General features: G+C 40.0%; 1 protein-coding gene across 1 annotated transcript in view; it reads right to left on the bottom strand.

The window, feature by feature from the left end:
* ARMC2 (armadillo repeat containing 2) overlaps positions 1-18,228 on the bottom strand; it is a 102,279-nt gene that overhangs the window by 48,906 nt on the left and 35,145 nt on the right. The window contains exons 7-11 of the mRNA XM_032593234.1: positions 17,735-17,811; positions 12,675-12,773; positions 8,395-8,570; positions 2,585-2,687; positions 1,290-1,513 (exon numbers count right to left, since the gene is read on the bottom strand). Coding sequence (XP_032449125.1) covers positions 1,290-1,513; positions 2,585-2,687; positions 8,395-8,570; positions 12,675-12,773; positions 17,735-17,811 — 679 coding nt within the window. The remainder of the gene's footprint in view (positions 1-1,289; positions 1,514-2,584; positions 2,688-8,394; positions 8,571-12,674; positions 12,774-17,734; positions 17,812-18,228) is intronic.

The following is an 18,228-nucleotide window of genomic DNA, read 5'->3' as shown; positions in this document are numbered from 1 at the left end:
TAGTTGGAACAGGAGAAATGAGGAAGGAAGAGGGTAATGGAAAATAAGGGAAAATAAGTGAGAATAGCTATTAAAAATAAGATGGTTCATGATAAAAACGTAAGAATTATATAAAATTATGCATACGTAAGTATATATACATAAAATGCATGGGAAAATGTTTGCTAAAATGCTGGAGGTGTATTATCTCAGGGTAAAAATATTTCAGGCAATTTTACACTCTTCCTGATACTTTTTTTGCATTTTAATAAGGAAATATAATAATTATATAACCAAAGTAATTATTTTCATTGAGGAAAACTTTTGAATAACTCAATAACACTGGCAGTAAGAAAATAATGTTTCTAAGCCTCCCTAGACAAAAGATGGCTCATCCCATATAATTCTGAATCATTCACGACTAAAAGGGGTTTTCTTAATCTTTTTTCAAAATGGAGACAGACCACAAAGTCCAAAATTAATGATCATCATAAACACTTTAAGCATCTTTAAGGCAGGGCTCAAATCTAATTTTTAACACACTTTCCCCAAAGCTGCCAGCACCCTGAGTGCTCAATCAATCCTCATTAATTGGCAGGCACATTTCAAATCTCATGAAGTATTACATCAAAGATGCTATTATCTGATATACAAATCCTATTAAAAAGTAAAATCTCATCTAAAAATGAACATGAGAGCTGAAGCAGCTCCAATGAAAATAATTTAACTATGAAATTTAATCTGCCACAAAAGAAGTAATAAAACTAACACGGAACAAATCTCTTTTTTCTTGCCCCTGGTCATGTTAAACAGATCTAGTTTTGCTAACCTTCATGCTTATAGTCTCAGGCCTGTGGGTCATCTCCACACCCCAGTATTGTTAACTTCTGCTTTTTACTGGAGGTACGAGATCCATGACATTAGCTACCATGAACAATCTTCAGTCTTTGAAGCTCTAAAAGTTAAAACTCTGCATGTTAAAATTCTGGTAATAGCATGCAATTGTTTTGCAGAGAGAGGCTACTTTTTATTGTCTCAGGCCTACTTTCTCTGCAGGGTAGCAGAAATGGATTTCAAAGCCACACAGAGAGCTGTTTGGTGAAAAGCCACGGAGTGGCCTTTCCAGGGAAAATGGGTACACAGTGGGGCAGAGGTGGAGCAGTGGCTGCTGTTCTTGAACCCCAAGGCCAGGCACCCCCACCTGACTAGGTAACAGCCCCCTTGTTACCTGTTACACCTGGCAGGTAACTAGTGTTAGGTAACATAAAAACTAATTTTACACATATAACCTTTTCAAGTAAAATACTCACTTGGACTAACAAGTGGCCTGAGTTAGGCAGACATGTGCCACATTTCCTGGTGTTCTCATTGATTTGCTTTATCAAATTCACCAATATTTCCACAGCACCTTTGCTGATCATTTCATCGAGAAATCCTGGGTTTCCAGAAATGAATTTGATAGCCCCCATACAGTATAAAAAAGCTTCAGTGTTAGTGTGCAGGTCTTCATTTCTCAGGACCTCCAATAATGATTCTGTCAAGAAGATGAATTATGACAAATGTATAACAGCTGGAGAGAGACATTTTAAAGCACTTGCATGTGAACACCAAACATAATTTCTAAAATGTTAGTGAGAACCTACATACAGATGCTTATTAAGGGTTACTCATGTGATGTAAAGAGGAAAGCTTACGTGTAGCAAAGACAAATCTCTGTAATAACAGTGACAGCAAAAGGATGGGATAATTAATATATAAATAAGAACATGTTCTTGGGGCACCTGGGTGGCTCAGTCGGTTGAGCATCTGACTTAGGCTCAGGTCATGATCTCACAGCTCATGAGTTCGGGCCCCGCATCAGGCTCTGTGCTGACAGCTCGGAGCCTGGAACCTGCTTCGGATTCTGTGTCCCCCTCTCTCTCTGCCCCTAGCCCACTCACATTCCGTCTCTGTCTCTCTCAAAAACTGTCTGCTGAGGTCAAAAAAAGAGGTCATTTATCCTATGTTGCAAAAAAAGAACTCCGTTGCCTTCCCTTCGATCAGCAATACTAATTCATAAAAGATTTCTATTTAGATAACTATTGAAGTATCTTAATTATTTAATGTTTAAGATTTAAACATTATTAGCTATTTAAACATTATGTAGCTAGCTACAGGGCAATAAAATTTCTCTACCTACATATTTGAAACACATTTGAGACACTTTGATGTCAAATGCCTACAACACCTGTCTTCCAGTTTGTCTTCCAAGTTTTTGTCATTTCTACTACATCAAAAGACCAAAAATTCCAATTATGTTAAATGCCATTAAGTGTATTTTGTCTGACAGTCAATCCAAGACCAGGAGATGAATTTTTAAACAGGCAACACTTGATAGTCACATGATGTTAATACAGACATTTAAAACAAATAGCTAACAAGGATACATTCAAAGGAATGTGGAAAACACAGAGACGGACAGAGCAACAACAGGCATCGCATCGCTTCTGGAATTAGTAGAAAATAAAGATATTCTAGCCACCATTAGTGAGACCTTTGCTCCCCAAACTTCTCATTCACACTCAAGTGCGACATTCACTCGGTGGTGGTGCTGAGTGATACTCACCCAGAATGCTGTCATTTTCAATCAGAGAGTCATTCTTCTCACTTCTGCTAATTTTGAATATAAGTTTGCAGACATTAAGAAGATTCTTTCTACTCACTTTAAGCTGCGGAGAAAGGAAACACTTATGTTTTTATCGCAGAGGGAAATAAAGACGCGCCGTAATTTTTTAACACGCACATCTATTTTAAAAGTGCTGTAGGAGTATTTTTAAAATGTAAAGAAGAATTCTAAGTTTAGGCTACAAACTTGCCAACTATAGTATTTAATTAACTCATTTATGGTAAATACAATATAAATGATCTTTAGCGTAAGCATGCTTTAATGATAAGCCTTTATTTCTCAGTTCATAAAGTCTCATCCTTACATGTGTGGTTATTAGTTACTTTTTAAAGAGTATGTGAGGATAAAAGCGGGGAGGATGTTGAGAAACTTAACTAAATGGGGCGATTGCTTTAACGTACAAGAGTAAAGGAACACAGATACCAAAATTCAGATTGAATTAACTTAGAAAAGAATACCTAGACGGGGGAAAGTACAATTCTTATCATTTAAATACAAGAAAACCAAAAAAGCAATACTCTTTGATTAGATAATACCTATATATTCATTTTTAAGGCTATTCCTGTAATGCTTTGAGATAATGGTGTGTAATGTTCAAAGCTTAAAATTACCTTCTAAATCATAGAAAAATATTCAAGTAAATTAAGCACAGGGGAAATAAAGTATACGTCAAATAAGCACAGTAGAGGGGGACCAACTACATCAAATGGTCTCAATCAGCTGTATGTCTCTCTAAAGTAGTGAAAATTAAAAATAAAAAACATCCTAAGTGATATTAGGAAATAGTTTAATAAACCGTGGAACATCAATACTACTCATATTGAGCAGTCATAAAAAGTGTAACTGTGAACACAACGTTAAAAAAAGACATTTATGGGGCGCCTGGGTGGCGCAGTCGGTTGAGCGTCCGACTTCAGCCAGGTCACGATCTCGCGGTCCGTGAGTTCAAGCCCCGCGTCAGGCTCTGGGCTGATGGCTCAGAGCCTGGAGCCTGTTTCCGATTCTGTGTCTCCCTCTCTCTCTGCCCCTCCCCCGTTCATGCTCTGTCTCTCTCTGTCCCAAAAATAAATAAACGTTGAAAAAAAAAATTAAAAAAAAAAAAAAAAGACATTTATAACCTACTGCAAAATGGAAATATTATGTGCCCTCATTGCAAGAATGTAAAAGATGTTAGTAGGAATGAGGTCATCTAAATAAATATCTGTGTGAAAAGGATGGCATATGGGTCATTATTTTATCATTAAAAAGTATCCTTAAAATTATCTTCAACATCAGTTCATTAAAAAAAAGATAATGGGATTTGTCAGACATGTTTTTAAAGATTCATTCTGTGCTTGATCCGCAAATACTAATGGGCTCCTACCGTGTATCAAGCACAGTGCTGTTCACTGTTGAAGCACAAAGACGAACATGGCCAGCCCTGTGCCGGAGGGGCAGAGGGATGGAAGCATTTATCCAGAGAGTGGCCTCCATGCGCCTCCCTGCACTGGGCCCCTCCACATGTTACCTCAGAGCCACCTTGCACTTTAGGTGTTGTCATTTCCATCTGGCACCTGAGGAATCTGGGTGAGTATCAGAAGTGCAGACTCATAGTCCCCACCCAGCGGCTGCTGAATCAGAATCTGCATTTTAACAAGCTGCCCAGGGATCCAGTGCACATGCAAGTCTGAGAAGCTCCCTTGTGGAAGCCTCACAAACTGTTAACACATGGCAGGATGGGGATTCCTTCTGTTCTCAGGAGGAAAAAGGAAACGGAAATTAAACAAAAAATTTTAATGCTTAGGTGTTTAAAAAATAATTTAAGGGGCGCCTGGGTGGCGCAGTCGGTTAAGCATCCGACTTCAGCCAGGTCACGATCTTGCGGTCCGTGAGTTCGAGCCCCGCGTCAGGCTCTGGGCTGATGGCTCAGAGCCTGGAGCCTGCTTCCGATTCTGTGTCTCCCTCTCTCTCTGCGCCTCCCCCGTTCATGCTCTGTCTCTCTCTGTCCCAAAAATAAATAAACGTTGAAAAAAAAAAATTAAAAAAAAAATAATTTAAAAACTGAGAAAATAAACTGATAAAGAAAATAGAAAGAAATTCTAAATGAATGGAAATATATATTGTCCTTGGTATTTGGGAATATATTTTAAGGTTTGAATTAAATTCTAGTTAGTTAACAAATGTGATAAAATTGGTTTCAGGTGTAGAATTTACCAATTCATCACTTATATATAGCACCCAGTGCTCATCACAACAAGGGGAATACATTTTAATCAGTTAACAGTCCCCTATGACACTGTGATATGTAGCACGTGTTGTGTACTTAATAAAACTTGTTGAACAGGGGCGCCTTGGTGGCTTAGTTAAACGTCTGACTCTTGATTTCCGGTCAGGTCATGATCTCGTGGTTGGTGAGTTGGAGCCCTGCGAGGGGCCCCACACTAACAGTGCGGAGACTACTTGGGATTCTCTCTCTCCCTGCCCCTCCACACCTCTCAAAATAAATAAATAATCTTAAAAATAACATAACATAAAACTTGGTGAATGAATGAATGAATGAATGAATACAACTAACCTCACCCCCTGCCCCCCACCCAAGTCTTACATTTTTAGTGAAAAGTGACAGAGGAAAAATTACAACAACTCATGTCAGGGTTTTCATTAAAAAAATCAATCAATCAAACAGTCAGTCTACAATTTCCAAGTCTGCTCTAAGGTCAAATTACTTTCAAAGCGCATTCCTATACCTTCTCTTTTGATCACTGTAAAATTATGACTCTGGGGCATGAAAAAGTAATCTTAAGTTGCATGCAAGGAGCGCAGACAACCTCACATGAAACAGCTCTTTCCCCCACACTGTCCATCCCCTTTCCTGTGCAGTGCACTTGGCCCCCAGTACTCATCCTCCCTGTTGGGCATTTTCTGCGTTTAGCAGAATCTCTCCTGCCACAGTGCCAGCCAGGAAGGCAGAGGCTACTTCATTCACTTGGATCCCCAGGGTCAAGGGCCCCTGGCACAAAGTAAGTTCTTATAGTGGGTAGTTTATTTCTTACATTCAAGACTGCAGTCTTTTCTCTATAAAGCAAATTTGGAAAACTAAAGAGAAGTTTAAAAACACTTATAATTCTACTTACTATGCATAATCACTGTTGACATATTGGTGTTTTTTGGTTTTTGTTTTTTTTTTCTGTTTCTCCCCCCTGTACAGAGAACTAGATTTTCCCGCCTCCTGAATATAGCTGCATTTATTGTGTATACATTTGTACTAAAAAATGTCTTTTTTTAAAAGTTTATTTTTGGGGGGGGGGTGGGGGAGGGGCAGAGAGAGAGAGAGAGAGAGCGAGAATCCCAAGCAGGCTCTGTGCTGTCAATGCAGAGCCTGATGCGGGGCTCGAACCCACGAACCATGAGATCATGACCTGAGCCAAAGTCAAACACTTAACCAATTCACTTAACCTGAGCCACCCAGGTGCCCCTAAAAAATCTCTTAATGTAGACTGATAAATTTTTGAAAGATCTTTTTTTTTTTAATTTTTTTTTAACCTTTATTTATTTTTGAGACAGAGAGAGACAGAGCATGAACAGGGGAGGGGCAGAGAGAGAGGGAGACACAGAATCAGAAGCAGGCTCCAGGCTCCGAGCCATCAGCCCAGAGCCCGACGCGGGGCTCGAACTCACGGACCTCGAGATCGTGACCTGAGTCAAAGTCAGACGCTTAACCGACTGAGCCACCCAGGCACTCCAGAAAGATCTTTTGACACAAAGGTTAAAATTAAAATCACTGTCTGGCAAACCCCCCAACTTACTTAACCAAAAAGAAAAACAAGGCAAGAAATCAGAAAAACTGACATTATGCTCACCAAGTTTTTTTTAACTATAAATAATTTTAAATGTCTGAATTGTAACACTACACTGGTAGGTAAAATATTGGCAGACACTAGAGAAGATATTAAAAACATCTTGGTTCCATATATCTTTATTATTACTATTATTTGCTTTTTCGACAGCTTTTTATGATGTGGCCTTTTTAAAACTTACATAGAATTCCAACACAGTGTCTTGCTTGGAACATTAGGGGAGATTCAGGTAGCAGATGGGAAGTTGGGATTGATGGCCTTGGAAGTCCCTCCTGACCTGGTTCTATAGTTAATCAGAAGGAACAACCTGCCCATCTCCGCACTCTGGAGTGCAGCCTAGCCAGTCTTGACTCTGATTCAGCAAGGCAGTCAATGTCACAGAGAGAGCCTTATCTAATCAAATTTGGTTCAGAACGCGATCGCTGCCTGGCAATCACTTAGCCCTTTGCCCTAAAATAAATTGTGTCATGTGTATAATTAATTTGAATGGCACCTTTTATAACCAAAATGATATTTTCTCGGCAAAGCACTGATTAATTTGTGGCATTTTCCTCCTCCTCTCTCTAGTTTTTGGCTTGGTTTGGAGCAAAACGTCTAGGATCCAGATGAAAAACCAAAGGCAGTCAATCCCTCAGCAGCTGGCATCTTGGGGCAGCTACACTGTAGAGGCTTCCAGCTCACAGGGGCTCTCCTGGGCCAAGGGAGTACCCCAAACCCAGGGTCAGAGAGGAAACAGGGTGAGCAGGCAGATATCTTTTTGCCTCTACCTACAACTTTTTCTTTTCTTTTTCAAGCTTATGTTTAAATTCCAGTTAGTTAACATATATAGTCTACCTACAACTTTTGACTTGAATTATCTCTGTGGCTTATGCTCTTTTTGCTTCATTAAAACTGATTGACCAGTTATCCTCAATGAGGGGATTAAAATACTGCTGAAATCACTATTTCAAAGAAATGCTACTTTCTGAGTCACATATTACAGTTTGTTTGTTTTTTTTTTACAAGAGGGTGAATAGTTTTTGATGACAGCTGAATAAGAACGTAGTTTCTTCAAAAAATTACATAGAGTACGTAGTCAGAATATTCTGCTTCATCAAAGACATCAAACTAAGGAACGGCGGGCACTCTTACTAAACTCTAAGTATGCCAATGCTTACCTTCCCTGTGTACTTTCAGATTTTAAATTATATGAATTATGGGTGTTAACATAATAGCTATCACTTTTATGAAACTAGGTCAACAAAGCTTCATTCATTTGTTTTAGCGGCTCTTTTAGAACATTCTATAATAACTGTGTCTTATCTTTTGTTTCCAACTGTTTATGGCTGTGGCAACAAAGCGTTCCCCTCAAACAATGATATCATTTTGTTCGAGACAGAGTTTCTACAGACTTTTATTTGGTGTCTGGCCTTTTCTTCTAACACCTCACGGGAGCCTTCTGTTACCACCTTCCCATGACCACATGCAGCTGTTTCTCTGTTTCATACTGGTTCATAAAGCACCTGGCCATTGTGTCCATGGCCCACATTATCCTAAGTTATTTATTAAATCATGTAGCAGAATCAAGCACCGAGCAGAAACCGTGGGGCAGAAACCACAGCCTGCATGCTCCGATACTGATCTCAAGTTACTTGACAAGCTGTTTTGCATGTATTTGCCTATTGTCACCTTTTTTTGAAGCTTAGCCACAGTCCAAATGTAAGCGTTTATTTGAGCATTTTCCACGTACTCAGCCTTAGTTCCTTAGATAGTACTTCCCAAATTCTGAGATGTCAATTTATTACCTTAATTTCTTTCCAAGCTTCTAAATGAACACACTGCATTTCTAATCTTCTTTGTAATATTTACAAACAAAGCGTTAGATAAAACTTTTAAGTGCTACAGTCTACTAGACCAGAGGAAAGAAAAACTTACTGCTAGAATAAGTTTTGCAAGTTTAAGGCTGAGCAAGTCTGAACCAATATCAACTAGTTTATATAGGGTCTTCAGGAGAATACTTCTTCTCTTAAACTTATTTCCAAGCATGTTTCCTTCCGCTAAAGCGTGATGAAGTTGTGTGCAAGCAGCACAAATTGTTTCAATGTTTTCTTCTGTCAGAGCAAAGAGAGTAAAGCGGCACTTACTAATTAAGGTCAAGCTTTCAAGTGTGTCAAACACAGTGTAAGTATAAAACCCCGTTGTTATTTCCCAGAACATCTTCAAATCCCTGAATGTTTTTTTCCCCTTCTCTTGTAATTTCCATCGACCTGCTTTTTTTTTCCTTTTTGTTGATCCACCCCCTATAATGTTGACTTATTTACTCATCGGTCAGCTTATCTAGAACACACAGTCTTTCAAAGAGTGCAGTAAAGAATGAATTGCACCTATTCCAGTTGGGTCTGCTTTGTTCCAAATGCTTTCCACCTCACAGTGCTTGGTTGGTTCAGTCTCAGCGAAGCACGGCACTGTGTCTCTGCCTCCAACCCTTTGTGGCATAGTTCCACTGGCCTAGAATGTTCTCCTCATCTTCATTCCTACTGATTTTGGTCCTTTAAGGCTCTGTTTATATTCTGGCTCCTCCAGAAAAGTCGCAGCCTTCTACATTCAACAAACATTACTCTGTAGCCTGTTTTTTTTTTTTTTTTCCACATACACACGAGTGTTGTGTTATATGCCCAGTGCTCTCAAACAGATGCCATGCTAAGTGAGTAGGAATTGTGTCTTTGTATCTTTGTATCAAACAGAGCATGGTACAATGAGAATACTGTACATATCTTTGCATCAATAGAGCATGGTACAATGAGAATACTGTACTGACAATCTATAACATAGTTTCATATATACTGGCTTTCTAATATATCTGTTGATGAAAACAATGATCAATGTTTTTCTCTGAGAACAATGCTCATTATCTGAGAAAAGAGGGCTCAAATGGAAGAAAATCTCAAAATGTCACCTCACCCACCATTATTTACAGGTGGTTATTACAAGAGAGGGGAGAGTAAAAAAAAAAAAAAGGCATTAGTTGGAAAATAGGAGAAACCTAGAACATCTTGTTTTATAGTTAGAAGTCTGAGGGCAACAATTTTTGAAAGTGGTATCCATACCAATAGGCATAAAGGAAGAAAATTACCACACAAAATGGAATATGAGGGGAAATATAAGAATCCAAGGTCTAAGATATTCAGTTGAAAAATATTATCTGGTAGATTCCATCACAGAATTTAAAATTACGAAACCAATCTTAAATAAATACCATAATGTGCTCTTAAAAGCCCACATAGAGGAAGTGTGTGCCTGAAGAAGGAAATGACTCAGGCCATTTTTAGCTCTTTTCAACAATAACATCTAAGAAAAAATTTTAAACCTCAATAGCTCAGTAACCTTCAATGCCTTTCAGTTATGCACTTAAATAAATGAATTTTTGGGAAATGACTTAGACTAACTTTAAATAAAGGGGAAAACCTGAGCTCTATTGTAAGAACGCTTTTGTTTTGTTGTTTGATTCTTCTGTTACTGGCAGTTTCTTCACAAACCCCAAGTCCAGGCCGTGGACCACTCTCTGGTAGAGGGTAGACCTCAAGGCATTTGTCTAATACTTCCCTCTGCAAACTCTTCAGCATGGGGCATTCAACTAGGAGTAGCTGTTTTAGCTTAAAATAAGTTAAAAAGGAAAGGCTCACGGGTCAAATTTTAAACTGTTGATCAAATTAACTTTACACCAGTTGGTTTGTAATAAATGCCATATAGCCTCAAAAGACAACTTGAACTTAAGAGCTTTCAAGATTCTCAAAGGGCTGAAGCTAGTGGGTGAAAGTTTGATAAGTAACAGAAAGCAATGTAGCCTCAAAGTAACTTCTCCCCCATGAGATACTTATTAATTGCAAAGGAGAAAACAGTAACTTCACAGTGGAAAAACCTAGATACCACCGTCCCCAAGTGATCAAAGTTCATACCCCCAGTAATGGACCGGATCAGCATCATGTGCCTTCTGCTATGATGCACTGAGAAGGACACAGCAGTACTCATGCCACACACCTTCCCCAAATGCCTAGTCTGGGTCTCACTGTGAGAAAATACCAGAGAAAACTAGCTTGTGGGGGCAGTCTATAAAATAATTGGCAAATATGTCAAGATCATGAAAGAGCTATGACAAATAACTTGAACTTATGATCCGGGATTTGCTTTTTCTATAAAGGAAATTATTAGGGTAACTGGCAAAATCTGAATATGGTTTGTATAGCATTGTAGGATAATTTGCAGATATGTAACAGAATGTCCTTGTTTCTTAAAATGTGTGCCAGAGTCCTAGGGATATGGGACATCGCGTTGGCAATTTGTTCTCAAATGGTTCAAAAAAGGAAAAAAAAACAATGCCTATGTGTGTGTGGTGGTGGTGGGGGGGACACTGAGAAAAAGAGAGCAAGAGGGGGGAAGAGAGAAAGAGAATAATGAAGTAAATGTGGTAAAACATTTATATTTGGGAAATCTGAGGTAAGGACATACAGGATTTCTTTGTACTATTCTTGAAACTTTTCTATAACTCAAATTATGGAAAAATAAAAAGGAAAATAAGAATTAAAGGAAGGGAAGAGGAGGGGAGAGGAGGAAAGGGGAGGGAAAAAGAAAGAGAGAGAGGGGGAGGGAGGGAGGGGGAGAGGGCAAGGAGGAGAGAGAGGGAGGAAAGGAAGGAAGGAAGGAAGGAAGGAAGGAAGGGGAAGGAAGAAAGAAAGATGCTCAAAAGCTCAAGTAACCCAGTCCTTCCCCCATGTACTGTTCTTAAAGTTGCATATGGGAGAGGGAGAGATGCCATACTTCAGGGCCAACAATCCTCCGAGAAGGCAGATTCACCCACATTTCAAATCCCAAACTCCAGTTCAATTTTCTCTGTTGGTGTTCTCAGAACTCTCGTAAAATCTTCCAGACTGAAGACTTCCTCTGAGACAGGCCTTCATGCCACAGGCCACTCTTCCTACTGTGCTCTCCCTAGCATGTTCTCCTTTTTTAACCTTTGCCCAGACTGATTGCTCTTGTCACTAGTTTTTGCACACATCTCCTAAAATAAAGGGCCCAAACTTAGGCTGGCTCGCTAATCTGAGGGTGAAAATTAGTAGCTGCAGAGGGAGGAAAGTCATCACTCAGTGGTTTTGAGCTGCAGTGGACAGAGATGATGATCCAGTCTAAGCCACCATCACCTGGCATGAGAACACTGCCGTGCAGAGATTAGGTGGTTCCCCCACAGCCACAGGCTTAGTTAGTAGCAACACCGGAGCCAGAAACCCTGCCCAGGGCTCCCGCATGAACCACAAACACAGCCAAGTACAACAGGGAGCCAAGGAGCCGTGAGGCCATTCGAACCTTTTGGGAAGTAGGTCTTTTACATGACTTCATTGCTTGCTGGGGAGGACTTACTTACCCTGCTTCTCTGAGGTCCTCTTCCCAAGGCTATCCTGTGGTTTGCTCCTCCACGGAGCACTCATTCCACAATGCCTGGTGAGGGCCTACTGTGTGTGTGTGCCAGTTGCTGAGCTTAGCCCGGAGCCGTGACTACAGCTCCAGAGGGAGCCCATTTTCACTACAGAAATGGAATCCCTAAGGAGCCGCGAAGGAGAGACGGCAGGGATCATGCTCCTGACAACCTTTCCACAGGTCACCTTTTGCAGAGACCCACTGATCACCGGCCTTTACTGCTGGGACACTTCAGAGTATGAGGGCTGGGCGCACTCCAGGTTGCTTCCAGCTCTGAGTGGCATTCCCAACAGGTGTGGGAGCCTTACAAGAGTAGGAAATACACCTTTGGATCTAGAAAACCATCGGCACACCTGCCACAGATGCCAGTCTATGAGACTTAGTCAAAGTTTCAGGGGCCTGAAATCTGTTTTAATCTTTCACTTTCAGGTATTAACTGTCACCCTGGAGAGTTCAAACCAGCATTTCCTTGGGCGGATAGAAGGTGATGAATTCATTTATATTCCATGGGGGATTTTAGAAGTAAGCTCTCTTCCAGCATTTAAAGTGTAATTTTTAGTCACTAAAAATTAGGTTTGCATGTACTTCATATATACATTATTAGGTGAATAAAGAGATAACTCCATTTGTTTTTGAACATGTTCACAGAAATGGTAGTCAAAGCATACTAAAAATATCAGTGCAATGGGGAACATATAAATAACTACAGATATTCTCAATTTAAAACAAACTTTTTTTTTTTTTACCCTTTTCTAATTCATGCAAAATCGGTACGATCCTTGTATTCCAAAAGACTTCGTCTACTTCTATTTCTGTATCCTTTTCTTGCAAGTTGGCTTTTGAGACTGCAAAAGAAACCCAGATCAGGAGAAAGCTGTGAAAAAGGAGTTGTACCTAGAGCACCATCCCAGGTCTGCTATTCATCACTAAAATTAACCAACTCTGTAATTAAATTATACCTCGCCCCCTAAGCCCAACTAATTCTAATTAGAACTATGTGTCTCTTAATAAAATCACCTCAAATCAAACTCAAGATAAGATCACGTAAAGAAATTAGAACTTTAAACTCTGGCTGGGACATTGTGTAATGTCTCAAACTTTGTCAATGTTGGAATTATTGTAAGGCAAACGGGTGGTTTTTGTTTTGTTTGTTTGTTTGTTTGTTTGTTTTTAAGTAAGCTCTACACCCAACACGGGGCATGAACTCATGACACTGAGATCAAGAGCTACATGCTACACTGACTGAGCCAGCCAGGTGCCCAGGAAGGCAGATAGTTTTGAGTTATTTTTTATTTTAAATGTACCACTCTGTACTCTCCGTAATATGGAATAAATAGAAAACTATAGATATGTAAAGAATAAGGATTTTGAAAATGTTTGATGAAAATTTTTCTCAAAGGAAGAAGGCCTGCAGAAACTTTCTTTCCTATAGAAAATAAAATGTCCACATCATTGTGGGGCCGTTGAGATTTTGTGCGGCGTGGTGGGAAAAGCCTGTGCTTTGGGCATTGACAGATGTCAGTTCAGATCACAGCTTCATCACAGATGTACTGGGTGACCGGGGTCTGGTTTTTCACCCTTCCTGAGCCTCATCGGTGAAACAGAAGACGAAAATCTTTGCCTTCGGGGCTATGAGAATTAAAAGACATGATATAGGTAAAGCTCAGAGCCCAGTGCCTAACGTCTAGCAACAACAAATGTGAATTTCATTTTCCTAATTAAAAAGCAACAGGCCACTGCTGTCTGAAGTTTATCCAGCTGCATGATACCAGCGAATTATCAAAAACAGATGCTGCCCATGAATGAAGGCTGTAGAAGAGTAATAGCTACGATTGATTGGGTACTTTAAGATGCAGCATGCCTCTATTTAATTTTTGTAACAACATTATGAGGAGGTGCCCAAATTGTCTCCATTTCCAGATGAAGAAAGTGGGGCTCAGGGGTATTAAGTTACCTGCCCACGGTCATATAGTTCCATAGCCCTTGCACTTGACCTCTCTCTATGCTATTCCACCCCTACAGCAAAAACGGTAAACTGAAAGGTAGGAGGGAAATGTGAATCATATTAGAAACTGCAAATCATGATTACATTTCACACAGGCTATATCTCACTATCTAAAGCAAGACAGTGTAGTTGGAGGAGGCACTGCTGTGCGAACCCTCAGGAGCAGTGCTTAGCCTCCCTTCTCTGAAGTCTGCCCCATAAGGCCTTCACATGGTGCCCAGTATATACTGGTTTAGAGTCTGTGCCCGCTCAGAGTGGACCCGGTACCGATCAGTCAAGTGTCCACAGTGGGTGCCTAGATCCTACATATATCACATGAAGACTTAGAAATGATAGAGATGGGGTGGTTCATCTGGTTAAGTGTCAAACTTCAGCTCAGGTTATGATCTCTCAGTTCATGAGTTCAAGCCCCGCACCCGGCTCTGTGTTGACAGCTTAGAGCCTGAAGCCTGCTTCAGATTCTGCGTCTCCTTCCCTCCTTCCCAGGCCCCTTGCCTGCCTGTGCTCTGTCTCTCTCAAAAATAAATAAACACACAAAGAAAGAAAAGAAATGATAAGTACAACGAGGGTTTCAAGGAGAGGAAGGAGAGAGAGAGAGAGAGCAATGAAAAGGTGTATGGCCTATTTATTTTTAGATTGTTTTAACTGGGCAACAAAACAAAAAACAAAACAAAACAAAACAAAACAAACAACCAGCTGACCAGGGAGGCCTGTTTAGAGCACAGGTTCTAGATTCACTGTCTGGGTTTGAATCCTAGCTCTCCCACCTACTAGCTGGTAGACTGTGGGCAAGTCGCATCACTTTGCTCTGTAAAATGAGGTAACAAGGGTCATTTCCAAGTTAGGATTAGGGGTTATTAATTTCTTTTGTGCTCCTGTATTTATATTACTCTTGAGAAGAAAAGAAATATACAATACAGTCTAAACTTCGCAGGTGCACGGTGACGATGTCACCCAGGAGAAGCAGGGAGACTATGCAATTTACCCATGCCTCCCAGTGCACGGAGGCCCCCTCTAATCCGCTCCACCCTGGGAATAGCCATTCCAGTTGCAGTGAGTCCAGGCTTGCCTCTTATCAAGGCTTCCTGATACGAAGAGGGGATGATGTACACTGGGTCTGAAGAGCATTTGAGCAGAAAAAGTAGACAGAAAGGGGTTGTCAACGAAGCTATAATTAAATAGTGTAGGTGTGCTGTCAACAGTTTGCGTAGCACAGCTTCACATAATCTGTCTAACCCATAAAGAAAAATTCACCATAATACACAAAGGTGCAATGTCTTTAGGACAAAATCGGTTCACGTTAGTACGGGTTCACCATCCCTTATCCAAAGCCTTTGGAGCAGACGTGGTTTGGGATTCAAAAAGTTTTGAACCTTAGTAAGGCAAAACGGTACACGCACTGCATATTACACACCACCCCCAGTAGCGTCTTCCGGCAGCACCCTGCAGCAAGATATGTGCATATTCACACCAATAAAAGAAAGACTAATCTTGGCCTACCATCAGTTCAGGTCAGGCACGGCCACTAAATGAGTCTGAAAAATACTTCAGCTTTCAGAGCATTCCCAAGCTGCAGCTTTGGGATTTCAGAACCGTAGGTAATGGATGCTAGACCACCATCTCAATCTTTTGGGTCGTTACTTTTATGAGCCTACCCTAACCTGATAAATTACAGGTACGGAGTCTAAAAGTAAACCTGAATATTCAAGCAGAATACATGGCTGCTCATAGTCCCAAGTATCTGACACAAAGTCCAAAGAATGTGAATAAAGTCAACATATATCAAGGCAAGTGAAAAGCCAGAAGATAATAACTCAGACAAATAATTTAATCACCAAATATTTATGACATACTTAAGTTTACTAGAAATACAGACTCCAAGTCCAGTAAGTCCAAATCAGCATTTTTACCTCCCATGCAACATGCTGTTAAATAAAACAGCTCTGTGAGAAACCATGATTATCAATCTGCTTCTCAGGACAAACAAAATCAATAACATGCTCACCCTGGGAAGAACTGAATTACAGGGGGGAGCCAGAAATCACAGAACAGTTTGTTTAACCTTGGGAAAGGAAAGGTTCTTGCAGGCTCTTCCGACTTGTCTCCTCTCAGAGAAGTGAACCAGACACTGTGGCGTAAGGGTTCAGCCCTCTCCCAAGAATCAGTGTGAGCGGTGGTGCCCAGCCCCAGCCTTTCCACGTCTTCCCCCCGTTGTGCCCCTCCCCCAACTCTGCTTTCTGCAAAAATCCCATTTTATATACTTAACCAGTCTCCATTCTAGCAACTGAAGCATGGAATCCTGTGATTACTCTTTTAAGATTTACAAAAACTAAATAAATAAACTTTGCCTCAGTCTTGGGCAACAACCTAATATTTTAGAAAGCACTTTCCTCTAGGTTCACAGTTTGCTAAATATAAAAATTATGATTCAACAGGAAATTGGGTAAGTCAAGCAGAAATTTCAGCATGTTTTTGACGATTTTGCTGTCTCAGTGGTTATAGGTTTTAACCACAGCTTTGAGTTCTGGATACAAAAACTTGACACAATGTTTATTGGCCGATGTTTTTAGCAAGTAAGTGTAAAATCCTTAGCAACAATTCTGATGTGGAAATCAGTCTAAGATTTTCCTGAGTGTTACAGAAATTCCCATTGGCCACAAAAGTCATTTTATTGATAAGAAGTTAGTTGTGAAAGTAATAAAATACTTTTTGAGCCCGATAGTTTGGTTTCATAAAATTTCATGTGCACAAAAATAGTGCGAAGAATATAACAAACACCTGTGTACCCACAAATAGTTTGGTCAAATATGAATCGTATTTTTAGCCTCTCCCTTATTTCAAAGAAATAAACATTACAGATATAGGTGCCTCCCCCTGCCCATTCCCCCTCCTTCCTCTCCCTCCAACGGTCACTGCCATTCTAAATTTCTTTGTTTTTAGTGTTTATTTATTTTTGAGACAGAAAGAGAAAGAGTGTGAGTGGGGGAGGGGCAGAGAGAGAAGGAGACACAGAATCTGAAGCAAGCTCTAGGCTCTGAGCTGTCAGCACAGAGCCTGACGCAGGGGCTTAAACTCACGAACCATGAGATCATGACCTGAGCTGAAGTCAGACGCTTAATTGACTGAGCCACCCAGCATCCCGGGTCACTGCCATTTTAAATCAGGTGGTTATTTTTATCATGTTTGACTTCACATGTCACCACCTGGATCTGCATCCATAAACAGCATAATGTCATTGTTTCTGCACCTTAATGTTTTCATGTAATATTATATGCACTCATTTCAGTCAATATTATAAGTGTAGTCTAATTCATGTTTCTAACCGCCATATTTCATTGCATGAATACATTTTGCATCATTTCTAGTCTGTGATTTATATTGTCATATATTTTTTTCTCAAACAGATTAAAGCCCCAAAACGCTGAATTCACACAGTTAATACAGTTTCCTTTAAGTGAGCAATGATTTTGAACTCAGGTTTTGAACTTAAGAACTATGTCAGTGTCAGGTTTTACAATTTTCCAAGTGCTTTTACAAAATAATTTCTCGTACAATCACTAATACTGTAATCTATAAATGTTTGGGGCACTAGAACTGGGTAATGTAAGAATTTTAAGACTTGTAAAAATAATAAAAAATGTATAAAAACAAATGTTGATGTGAGACCAAGTTGGACGAAGTTACTAGAGTTTTCAAACAGAGAGCCGACAGCAGACATGTTCAGTGTAAATGTCTTTCCTACAATTGGAGATGCTGATGAGGAAGGAGCCCTGGAGACCTTTAAGAACACAAGCACCTCACCTGCTCTGGCTTCCAGTCGGCTCACGTCTGAGCTGCTGGAATATGATGAGGCTCTCGAACACCTCTTCCCCTGCTCCCTAGGAGGAAGAGGAATACGCACACCATTCAGCACAAAAACCAAAGTATTTCTCTTTCTACAAGTGTAGAGCTGGTTATATGTAGCTTGTCAAGAAACCACAGAGAATTGTTTATAAGATGTGGTTTGATACTCTATATCCCTTTAATCATAACATCTGATTTCCAACTAAGATTTACTGATCAAAAAACAAGTCGGATTTGCTTAAAATATTACATATAGTTACTAGAAACACCAAAAAGTAAATAAATAAATAAATACATACATACATACATCCTACGTTTACTTTGCAAATCAAAAAACTGATAAGGATATATACCACAAGAGGTCACTGTTACAATAAGAAAGAACTCTGGTATGCAGGAATCACAAAAGACCAGCATTCAGGAGCTATAAGAGGCCCTTCCTCTCTCTCCCT

Source organism: Lynx canadensis, chromosome B2 (genome assembly GCF_007474595.2).
Source record: "Lynx canadensis isolate LIC74 chromosome B2, mLynCan4.pri.v2, whole genome shotgun sequence".
Taxonomy (NCBI): Eukaryota; Metazoa; Chordata; class Mammalia; order Carnivora; family Felidae; genus Lynx; species Lynx canadensis.
The sequence above is the reverse complement of the archived record's forward strand: the minus strand, read 5'-3'. Positions and strand labels throughout refer to the sequence as shown.